General features: G+C 40.3%; 2 protein-coding genes across 2 annotated transcripts; both read right to left on the minus strand.

Annotated features, from left to right (window-relative positions):
- Window positions 1–1,044: 1,044 nt before the first annotated feature.
- LOC122610405 lies at window positions 1,045–1,428 on the minus strand. Its single transcript, XM_043783397.1, has one exon. It carries the CDS (start codon window positions 1,426–1,428, stop codon window positions 1,045–1,047), a length of 384 nt encoding a protein of 127 aa, XP_043639332.1.
- Window positions 1,429–1,642: 214 nt separating this feature from the next.
- LOC122610406 lies at window positions 1,643–5,075 on the minus strand. Its single transcript, XM_043783398.1, has 5 exons — window positions 5,043–5,075; window positions 4,491–4,986; window positions 4,203–4,361; window positions 2,024–2,193; window positions 1,643–1,852 (listed from the first exon to the last, which is right to left on the minus strand). The coding sequence occupies exons 1-5, from the start codon at window positions 5,073–5,075 to the stop codon at window positions 1,643–1,645; spliced, it is 1,068 nt and encodes a 355-aa protein (XP_043639333.1).
- Between the last annotated feature and the right edge of the window lie 7,342 nt (window positions 5,076–12,417).

Raw genomic sequence — 12,417 nt, forward strand, 5'->3', positions numbered from 1 at the left:
CGAACGACTAGAAGTAGCAGCGTCCTACACATACAAGAAAGCATCAAAACAGTCAAACCCCAATGTAACTTAAATGTATATGAAGTAAAATGAGGTTAGGCGACGAAGCAGGCCAGCTGCGGCGCAGCCACCTAAGCTGCGGCGCAGCTTGGCTGTTCTGGTTGAGAGCTGCGGCGCAGCTTGGCTGCTTTGAAACCTGGGACGAATAGATGCAGGCAACAGACAGGTGAACAACAAAACCCCTCCACATTCAAATCCTAATTTAAATTCTAGGGTTTATCTTTAATTAAGAATAACAACTTTTTTAATCAAACCCTAACTAGATTAACTAGTTCCATGAAGGTTCAATATCAAATTACAACCAAATACACCTTGTTCTTAATCTTCTTAACAATAAATTTGACTTTTAAGAATCTAATAAAACTAATAATGCCATGAACATTATAGATTTAATGATTAAGAATTTAAAAATAGGGGAGAAACAAAACATACCTTTCCTGTTCTAGTCATGTTGCAAGATTAAAAAAACAAAGGAGATTTAAGTATGAAGTTGGTGGGAGAAAGGCTATGGCCGATCGAGAGAGAGGGAAAAGAAAAAGAACAGAATTAGTTTGTGTGTGAAGAAAAACATCCCCACAATCTTATTTGTTGATTAAGAAAGGTTGACTTGGTTTGACCATAGCTGCGGCGCATCTTTCAAACAGAAAAGAATAGCTGCGGCGCAGCCATGCTAACTGCGGCGCAGCTTTCCCCCTTTTTTTTTTTTTTTTTTCAATTTTCTGGTTTTCTCAAAACGACACAAGTAAAAAAAACAGGAAAGAAAAACTGCAGAGAACAAAAACCCCCCACACTTACCTTCGTTTACTCCTGAAACGACTTACCGGAACGAGTGTGAGCGGACTCTACCTGTAATTTTTTATGAAAACACAATACCAAAGACAAATAAACAAAATAATCACAAATAAGAGAACGAGAAGCACGGGTTGCCTCCCGCGAAGCGCTTAATTTATTTTACGAGTCTCTAGCTAGACTCGAAGCTCTTCATCATTGCTTCATGTCGAAAAAGGGAAGCTCGTCAACGACGACTCCCACACTTTCTTCCTCCTCATGGTAAAGCTTTAACCTGTGACCATTTACAATAAAAGAAGTACCATCCGACTTAAACAATTCCACATAACCAGACGGATAGACATGTTTGATCACAAAGGGGCCGGTCCACCTAGATGTCAACTTGGGTTGCTTGAACTTGTACTTGGAAAGGAACAACAAGACCTTATCTCCGGCTTTAAAATCCTTCTTTCTAAGCCTACGGTCATGCCACACTTTAGTTCGTTCCTTATACAACAAGGAGTTATCATAAGCATACAACCTAAGTTCATCTAGTTCATTTAATTGCATAGATCTCTCACCAGCCTCAACTAGGTCCATGTTACAATTCTTGAGCGCCCAAAAGGCTTTATGCTCAATTTCAATAGGAAGATGACAAGTCTTGCCATAAAGCAACCGAAATGGGGTAGTCCCAATTGGTGTCTTGTAGGCGGTCCTAAATGCCCATAGAGCATCATCAAGCTTGGTGGACCAAGACTTCGGGTTGTCTCCTACGGTCTTCTCAAGAATTCTCTTTAGTGCCCGATTCGTGTTTTCAACTTGGCCACTCGTTTGCGGGTGGTATGAGGTTGAAACGGTGATTGACACCGTACCTCTTAAGCACCTTAGCGAGTTGGTGATTCGCGACATGACTTCCGCGGTCACTGATTAAGGCCTTAGGCACACCAAACCTACAGAAAAGCTTTTTCAAGAAATGAATGACCACACGTGCATCATTCGTTGGCAAGGCTCTCGCCTCGGCCCACTTTGAAACATAATCAACGGCAACAAGGATATATAAATTCCTATTCGATGGGAGAAAAGGTCCCATAAAGTCTATGCCCCAAACATCAAAAGCTTCACATACCTGAATAAAGTTTTGAGGCATTTCATCTCGTTTGGAAATATTACCTTGCCACTGACACACATCACAAACCTCTACCAAGGTTTGTGCTTCCTTGAACACGGTTGGCCAAAAGAAACCAGCATCATAAACTTTCTTACCAGTGACGGATGCTCCATAGTGTCCACCAGTTGGCCCATGGTGACAAGCATCGAGAATCTGGCGTGTCTCATCATCGGCTACACACCTCCTTATCATCCCATCTGCACAAATTTTAAACAAAAATGGATTTTCCCAAAAGTAATGTTTGGCCTCGGTATGAAGTTTCCTCCGTTCTTGCTTTGACATATCTTCCGGAATTGCACCTAAACTGAGATAGTTAGCAATATCGGCGAACCAAGGACCTGTTTCAATCTTCATCAAAAACTCATCAGGAAAATCATCATTAATATCATGCTCTTGTAACTCCTCACGGTGAGGGTTTTCGAGCCTACTAAGATGGTCAGCTGCTACATTCTCTGCCCCCTTTTTGTCTTTAATTTCAATGTCGAATTCTTGCAAAAGCAAGACCCAACGAATCAAACGGGGCTTAGCATTTTGTTTCGTGAACAAGTACCTTAGGGCAGAGTGGTCAGTGTAGACAATTGTCTTGTTAAGGACCAAGTAGGGACGAAATTTATCAAAAGCATACACCACAGCTAACAACTCTTTCTCAGTAACGGTGTAATTCTGTTGAGCTGGGTTCAAAGTCTTGCTAGCATACGAAATAGGGCGGAAATGCTTATCCTCCCTTTGGCCTAAAACGGCCCCTAAGGCATAGTCGCTAGCGTCACACATCAACTCGAATGGTAAGGACCAATTTGGTGGAGTCATAATAGGGGCATTGGTCAAACTCTCTTTAAGCAAGTTAAATGCATCAAGGCAATCTTTATCAAAAACAAACAGGACATCCTTCTCTAACAGCTTAGTCATGGGTCTAGTGATTTTAGAGAAATCTTTAATAAACCTCCGGTAAAACCCGGCATGACCAAGGAAGCTTCTAACCGACTTAACATTTGTAGGTGGAGGTAATTTGCTTATTACATCAATTTTAGCTTTGTCTACCTCTAACCCTTCTCTAGAAACTTTATGTCCCAAAACAATACCCTCCTTAACCATAAAATGACATTTCTCCCAATTCAAAACCAAGTGTGCCCGCTCACACCTTTCCAACATTTTGTCAAGACTCTTCAAACAATTTTCAAATGAACTACCAAACACAGAAAAATCATCCATAAAGACTTCCATGGAAGTTTCTAACATATCCTGAAAGATGGCATTCATGCAACGTTGGAAAGTACCGGGTGCATTACAAAGACCGAAAGGCATCCTCCTATAGGCATAAGTGCCATAGGGACAAGTAAAGGTGGTCTTCTCTTGGTCTTTCGGGTCTATGGGTATTTGGAAATACCCAGAAAACCCGTCTAAAAAGCAGAAATACTCGTTTTTGGTGAGCCATTCGAGCATTTGGTCAATGAATGGTAAAGGGAAATGATCTTTGCAGGTCACTTCATTCAATTTCCGATAATCGATGCATACCCTCCACCCCGTGACAGTTCTTGTGGGAATTAATTCATTTTTGTCATTTACAACAACAGTCATCCCACCCTTTTTCGGTACACAATGTACCAGACTCACCCATAAACTATCAGAGATGGGGAATATGATTCCCGCATCTAACAATTTCAAAACCTCTTTTTAACAACATCCTTCATATTTGGATTCAATCTCCGTTGTCTTTGCACAACAGGTTTAACATTATCGACAAAGTTAATTGTGTGCTTACAAAATTCTGGACTTATACCCGGGATGTCGGAAATCTTCCATGCAAAGGCCTTTTTATGGGCCTTCAACACGGTAATAAGTCTAGACTTTTCATCCTCCATCAAAGAAGATGAAATAACAACAGGAAGAAGAGATGTACCTTCCAAATATGCATACTCCAAGTGGTCCGGAAGTGGTTTAAGTTCCAAATCGGTGGGAGGACTCTCAACCGATGTAGGCACTCAGATGCTTCTATCATTATTGATTTCTTCGAAAGGTTCATCCTCCGGTGGAGTGTCATCAACATTAAGAGCCATGATTTCATGCAGCATTTCTTCAACCAACTCATGCTCTTCTTCACTACAAGCTAACACTGCTTGTCCATCTTCCATATCCAAGTAGTCCATAAGCTCCTTTTCCAAAGCATCTTCCTCCTCGATCACATCGATCCTGAAACAAGATTCATCACATGAGTATGGATGCTTAAGAGCTTTATCTACATTAAAAACAACCCGGTCATCACCGACACCTAGAGATATTTCCTTGGCCTTGACCCGGATGATAGCATCCGCGGTCATGAGGAATGGTCGGCCTAAAATTAGAGGCACATTAATGTCTGCCTCCATTTCTAGAATAACAAAATCAACCGGGAAAATCAAATGACCCACTTTAATCTGTAAATTTTCCGCTATCCCCATGGGATATTGGAATGATCTATCCGCAAGCCTAATGCTCATGCGGGTCGGGGTCAATGCACCAAGAGACAACTTTTTGTAAACAGAATAAGGCATTAAATTAATACTGGCCCCAAGATCGGCCAATGCCTTATATAACTCAAGACCAAAAGAACAAGAAATAAGAAAATTCCCTGGATCATCGAGCTTAGGGGGTATCTCGTTCTTTATTATCGCTGAAACTTCGGCACTCATGACTGCCGTCTTATCTTCTTGAAGTTTCTTCCTATCCGAAATTAGATCCTTGAGAAACTTCGCATAGTTGGGCATACCTGCAAGGAGATCAACTAACGGAACAGAAATGTTAACATTTTGAATCAACTCAACGAATTTCTTAAAGTTCTCCTTGATCTTCCCTTGCCTCAACCTTTGAGGAAACGGCACCTTCGGTTGGTAGGGCTTTACCGGAGGCGTCTCAACATGAGGTTTCTCAACATTCTTAGATGGAACGGCCGGGATCTTCTCAGCTGTGTTCGGCTCCATCTCGATTTCTTCATCAACAGTACCTTCAGATTCACCCTGCACAAGAGGTGTAACAACATTAGGTAAAGCATTTGCAGAGTTGTAAGTGTTACCTGCTCTTGTTGTGATGGCATTGACTTGCTCATTTCTAGCATTTGGATGGTTGTACTTGGTTCCAGATCCTTGATTATTCTGTTGAGGCTTTGGATTCTGCTGGGTATTGCTCGGTAATGTACCGGGCTGCCTATTTGATGTTCCTAGCCTTTCAAGCTTAGCCTCGATATCCTGAAACGTTGCTTGAGTACTCTTCGAACTTTGCTCAAGCTTATTTGCCAATCCATCCAACCTAGTAGTCATAGCATCCTATTGAGAGGCCATCTTCTCACTGGTAGCTTTCTGAGCGCCTACCAAATCCTTCATGATGTCTCTCAATTCCGAATTCGCATTTTGCTGACTGTTGAACCTGCTAAACCTGCTTCCACTAAAACCAGAATTATTAGCATTAAAATTGGACGAAGGATAAGAAGTACTTGATGACCGATTTTGATAACCGGTACCCTGACTGAAGTTCCCTTGCTGATTCTGGACATAGTTAACTTCCTGAGCTGGTTTATCCGGACAATCTTCTGAATAATGCATGTCCCCACAGTGGTCACAACCATCAGCAATTACCTTAACATCCCTTTCAATGCTTTTGAATCTCACGTCTTGGTTGTCAAACCTCTCATTCATCTGCTTTGTGAGGGCTTTGACTTCAGCAACCAAGCTTGATTCTTCACTACTCTCCAACTTCGCTACAGTCTTTCCACTAGTTCTCTTACTTACAACCTCATCACGATCAGAGAACTCTTTGGCCATATCATCCAAGATTTTGTATCCTTCAGCTGGGGTGACATTGTTCAAACTACCTCCAAATGCCCCGACTAATTCCCTTCTAGTTCTCTTTAGCAACCCATCATAGAAGATTTCAACCACTGCTTCCGTGTTCAAATTGTTTCCTGGGCAATTCCTGATCATCTCCTTATATCGTTTCCAGGCATCTACTACATCTTCCCCTGGATCTTGAGTGAATGATCGGATTTTATTCTCCAACTGTCTCTGAGTCCTTATAGAATAGAACTCATCAATGAACCCAACACGAAGCTCATCCCAAGTTGTATACAAATCATCTGGTTGCTCCTTGAGCCATGCCTTAGCTCCTCCACATAAAGTGAGTGGAAAAAGCTCAAGCTTCACATTATCATCTTGGTTCGCGCCATAGTGATAAAACCTACAAATCTTCTCGAACCTTTCCAAATGCCCATATGGATCATTGTTCATCACCCCATCAAACTTCTCCTCCTCCACACTTTTCAAATGACTTCCTTTAAGAGAAAAGTTTACTCCGGTGGTTAGAAGGCGAATAGGAGTGCCCCTATTTGTGGGGATATTTCTCCTACGGTCACCGTAAAGACGGTTATTGGGGTTTTTCGGCTCTCTATCACCCATTCTCCTGGCTCTGACTGGTTGAGTTGGCTGAGGATTTTCTCTAGGAATCTCGGTTAAATCCTGTTGATCAGTTTTATCCTGATTATCTTCTTCCCCTAAACTATCACCAGTTTTGAACAACCCACTACCTTCGGAGAATCTAGGACTTGAGCGCACCTCGGACGTTGAACCTTTCTTTGAGTAATATTGATCCAAGTCTACGTCCGGGTGGTCACGGTTTTCGATGTTAGAATCTATATTTTCGGTGTTTGAGGGCTTCGTGTTGTCTGATCTGAGTAAGCGTCGTCTGGCTTTCCCTTGATTAGATTGAGGACTAAGCAAAGGTCTGCCAGAGGCTCTTGTGTTCATCAACCACAAAGCACCTGTACAAACACCACAAGTAAAACCGTTAATCGCACCAGAAACTACAAAGTAAAACTAAAACAAAAATAAAATCTATCTATTAAAACAAATAACTTCCTTACAATTGAATGCAAGGAAGGGTCGAATCACAAAACTAAACAACTACTTAAATTAAGTCCCCGGCAGCGGCGCCAAAAACTTGATGTGCGAAATCTAGCTTTAAATTTATAAACACGATTTACCGAGAATACTGATTACTACACACTCACAGGCAGTGTACCTGATCGCATGCAGTATAGTTAAAACTGGTAAGCCGAGATCGTTCGCAAGGACTTAAATTAGCAATTGTAAACATTCAGAGATTCAAGTAAAATATGGGGGTTTTGTGGCCGAATTGCCACGTTGCGAGTAGTTAGTTTGAAAAGTTAGTAATCCCAAAGGATTAATCGAAAGAGAAGTTTGTTGTTGAAAACAATACTTTAAAAGTCACCCATCTTGATTTCGCTCAACAGAATGTTAGGATTGTACATTTGATGAAGTTCAAATTAAATTTAGTGATTTAATGACCGAGACTCAAATTAATAGTTAACCCCGTACCCGTCAAGTTAACAACTTATTCGACTCTCTTGCACAAACTAGTTTCATTATTAAGACCGGTACCCCGAGACGCCTTTTATAACTTCCCTAGTTAAACAATTGTTTTGGTCATTTCAGATGACAATTTTGCCTATCGATTGTACCCAACCGTCAACCCGTAAATTCTTATCAAATACTGATTTCCCTCTACCGTACCCGTCATAGAACCAATTGCTTCTAGCTAAGCAATCAAAATAACTTATACCCAAATCCTAGTCGTCACTAAGCAATGAGCACAAACTATCCGCAATCAATAATTGAATAACAAAGAATTAATAGATTAAGTTTACGACAAAATGTTAAATCAAATCACTTGAATTAATAAATATTGTGCAATCCCTACATAATGTCTCACTCCATCAAGATGGATGAAAAGGCGATTAGCCACTCATATTAAATACGAAATAACAAATCAAATAGAAAGAATTCATCGTTACCGAATACAAAGAATTGAACGGAAATAACGAGAATAATCCAATCGTAATATCGATCTTCAAGGATGAGAAATCTGATCAAAAGTCTCCTTAAAAGGTCTACAAAACGGCTGGGAAATGTAACATAGGGTTTTGGAATGAAAAACAAGCTATTTATATGTTTCCAAAAAAACTTGTGCAGCCTCGACCTTAAGCTGCTGCGCAGCTCCCTTTGACCGCAGTTGACTTCTTGACTTTCATTGACTTTTGTTGGAAACCCACTAGATGAGCTGTTGCGCAGCTTCGGGCCACTGTTTTACAGCTGCTGCGCAGCTTGGATCTTCTGTTTGAAAGCTGCGGCGCAGCTCTTAGCTGCTGCTCAGCTTGACTTGATTCAAGTTTGACTTTTGTTGACCTTCGCCAAAATTCATCCAAACGACCCGGAAGTCATCCGTAAGCACTTATTTCACTCCAAGAGTGTCGTTTTCTTAAGAAATACGCTCAAGTATCTGCTACTAACCTGAAACACTAACAAATACCATAAACGCAACAAATATATACGAAACGACTCATTAAACATGCTAACTTAACTATATAAACCGTGGGAAATGGGTATAAAATACGACATCTCAATTTCCAAAACATAACTTTGTACCAAGAGCCATATAGAAGGCGGGATCACTAGGTTTCTACGAAATGAGCCATTTAAAGCAAAATGGCAAGCTACCTTCAAAAGCATAACTTCTCTTCAAAGCACAACTAATCAATAACTTATTCTCACTTCTGAGACCTATAAAATAGTAAACAACTAAAAGAATAAGCTTTAAGCTTAGTAAGTACATTTATATATAAATATACACATCTTGAAACAACTCATAAAGATAGGGATAATCTACATTGGCACAGTAACACATCATCCAAAATATACCTTCACATCAACCATATAAAAACACACTAACCAACAATCAAATCACATATCCATATGGTCTTATATCAACTTATCCATATACCTATCATAACACCATGCCTAATTACTCGTGCTGTCGCTAGACTTACACTACCCTATAAACAAATTCTCGCTAGATTAATTGTTTAAGCATTAATGACCTAAAGTTTGTGTTACTAATTCATCTTTTAATTACCCGGTTCTTAAGCCATGGCCATATATAATTATCTCCGGTGACCACAGTGCTTGTTTCCAAGTCAAAGGATCACGTCTGACATTGTTAAGCATCATGTTCAATTCATCATAATTGCTATGGTTCTAGATCCCTCGGTTACAAGTGAATCACTTTTTACTTCTAGTTATAGACCGACTAGTCATTTTCTGTCCTAGCATATTAGTCTTAGTGTATGATCATAGACAACCATCAGAATTAAACTTATATGTTCAGATATGAATTACTAATAAACATGGATCTACCATAAACAGTAAAACACACTCCAACAGACGCTAAACAAACACAGTAAAACAATAAGCATCTACATGATCAAATTGATCCAAACAAGTATTCAGCCTACTAGCCTAGCATTATTAAAGGAATAACAAAGTATGTGAAGATAAAAGACATTGTTTGATAATAGAAGTAAATAAAAGGTAAAAGATCTAGACCAAGCATGAAGATCGAAAGGCGTTAGAAGCTCTAAAACCTTCTGAAAATCTGCAAAGTCGATCTAGGCTTGATATTGGGTGGCTAGGGCTGTTGAATCGACTCTTTCTTAGGGTTTTGAGGGTTAGTTCGACTTAAATAGGTGTTCAAGTCGGCTTCTGATCTCGGCCGACCAGCGGCACTGGCAGGCCTACCAGCGGCGCTGGTTCTGGGCTTCATAGGGCCAACGGTGCTGGGTCTTCGGGAGCAGCGCTGGTGGCTTGTAGCAGTCGATAACGTCGTCTGTACAGAATGTTTCAGGTGGAAAATTTCCCAATAAACCAATGATACGTAGCCATGCTTCTTCTAGAGTTTCATCCTCTCTTTGCTTGAAGCCGAAGATCATAGAGGTGTCCATGCTTAATTCAGCGAAGTCTTCTTCCGCTTTTGAAGATAATAGTTCGCCTTCACTCTCATTTTCTGATATCCAAACACTACCCATTACTTCCACCATTTCCTCTAGTTCTCTCAAGTCATCGTCCTCCACTTCAATCCGGTAGCAACTCACATCAGCTTCTCCTTCTTTGACGTCAGCTTTTAGCAGAACGCTTTCGGAACCTTGTCTTAATATAATTTTGCATCTGTCGAAGTTCATGGTCGCCTTTGCCAAGTGTAGAAACGGCCTTCCTAAGATTAGTGTGAGTCCGTGTTGACAAGGAAGGTCTAGAACTATGAAAGTTGCTTCAAAGCTTACTTCTTTTATCGTAATTAATACTCCTTCCACTTTTGATCCTTTACATGTCGAGATTCTACTTATAATTTCCAGCCTCATCTCTTTTGGGCTGCCCTTTTTAAGTTTCAGGTGGCCGGAAAATGCCTTGGGCATAATATTAGCGTTCGATCCGGAGTCAACCACTACTAATACACTTCGCAAATAATTTATTTGACACGGAATCATTAATTTTCCAAACAATCTTTCACCGGTGTTGTTCCACTCCTTCTTCAGCTCTGGTTTCGAGAAACGTGTTGTTTATCCCCTCGTTCTGCTTAAAACTGGCTCAGAGGTTGTTTATACGGGGTCCCCTACGGCGCTGGATGGCTCCCAGCGGTGCTGGTTTGGTTCTGAACGATATCCAGAGGCGCTGGAAGGATTCCAGCGGCGCTGGTACAGCCTAATGAGGTCGGGAATCATTCGTTTCATATCTTGCACTCTATTTTTTAGTCTTCTGAAACTTTCCAACGACCACTTGACTCGAGTTAGGGTAGCACGCAACTTGGCTTCCTCCAACATCCGTCTCGTTTAATCACCTCCATCCAATCTTAGATTTGTCAAGGTATCAAGCAATCCTTTCAATTTCTCCTCAATTCTTTTCCAAACTCCGTCTGCTTTCTTCCATAACAGGTCTTGCATGTCTTCAGCCTTTGCAATGTAAAGGTCGTATGTGAGCTTCTCGTAACTTCTCTCCCTAAATGGTCCTTCCTTAATGTGATCCACAATTTCGTTTAAAGAGTTGATGAATTTCCAATGAAGTCTCATTCATTTCTCCCATGCTTCTTCCCATCCTAAGTAATCGAGCTGAATGAAGTTCTCTATCCTACCATCAACTTTGCCTGACGTATGAATATCTCTAGAAGTTTAAGTCTTGGCTTTCGATAGAGATTTGGATAAACATTAAAGCTGACAGGGTGCCTCAACGGCGCTGGTAGTGTCCTAGCGGTGCCGGATGGTTTTGCCCCGTTCTTCTTGGCTCTTTCATCTCCCGGAATGAAGCGTATCGAGGTGTTCTGGTTAGGGTTCTCAGTTCCAGACCTGCAATCAACTGACCTAAAAGAAGTAACGAAGTCGAGATTGGGATTTCCGGATGTCACATACCTTCCCAGTGGCGCTGGCTTTTGTCCCTAGCGGCGCTGGGTAGTTCCTCATCCATCCTCGAGTCAGATTCTTCGGATCCTTTCCAGTGCATTGTACCTACCTTAACGGAAACAAACTAAACAAGAAAAAAAAAACTAGAACGAAAATAAACACGAAAACTATTAGTAACTTCTAAAGCAAAATGAAATCTAAATTAACTTAAATGAAAACAATCTAATCTTAATACTAGAAACAATAAAAGAAAATATTTTTGGGTTTTTGATTTTTTAGAAAATTAAAATACGATCTAATTAAGATAACCCTAATTTTGACCTAATTTGACTTTTAACCTAAAACGAAATACTGAAAAGTAACCACTTCATGCCGAAACACAAAGCAGGATAGAACTTAAATACTAAACTAAGAATGCGTCGCGTCCCCGGCAGCGGCACCAAAAGACTTGATGTGCGTTTTTATTCGGTCTTTGAATTTATAAAATGTTGTACAAGTAACTATACTAAAACAAAACCACACTAACAAGTCAATGTAGTATAGTCTAGTGATAAGCTATAGGATCATTCACAGAGATGCGTTACTTTACCTAATCTAGTAATATGTGTAATTCTAGCGGTTGTGGGGTTGTCACGATTTCCTATTATACTAATGCAATAAAAGTAAATAAAAACCGCAACCGCTTATTCAGCGAGAAGCTAAGTCTGAAAAAGCAAATAATAGTAATTAAATTAAAATACTTGTTTGGCATCTCCAATCTCATGGTACGACCAAATACTATCCTACTGGTTTGCTAGACTGTTGGAAACTTCATCACGGCTCAGATTCTCGTTAGATTCACTTCGCCTAATTACTAGTGCTGTCGCTAGACTCACACTACCCTATAATCAAATTCTCGCTAGATTAATTGTTTAACCATTAATGACCTAAAGTTTGTGTTATTAATTCATTTTTTAATTACCTGGTTCTTAAGTCATGGTTAGATATAATTATCTCCCGTAACCACAGTGCTCGTTTTCAAGTCAAAGCATCGCGTCTGACATTGTTAAGCATCATGTTCAATTCATCCTAATTACTATGGTTCTGGATCCCTTGGTTACAAGTGAATCACTTTTTACTTCTAGTTATAGACCGACTAGTCATTTTCTGTCCTAGC

This window comes from Erigeron canadensis, chromosome 8 (assembly GCF_010389155.1).
Source record: "Erigeron canadensis isolate Cc75 chromosome 8, C_canadensis_v1, whole genome shotgun sequence".
Lineage (NCBI taxonomy): Eukaryota > Viridiplantae > Streptophyta > Magnoliopsida > Asterales > Asteraceae > Erigeron > Erigeron canadensis.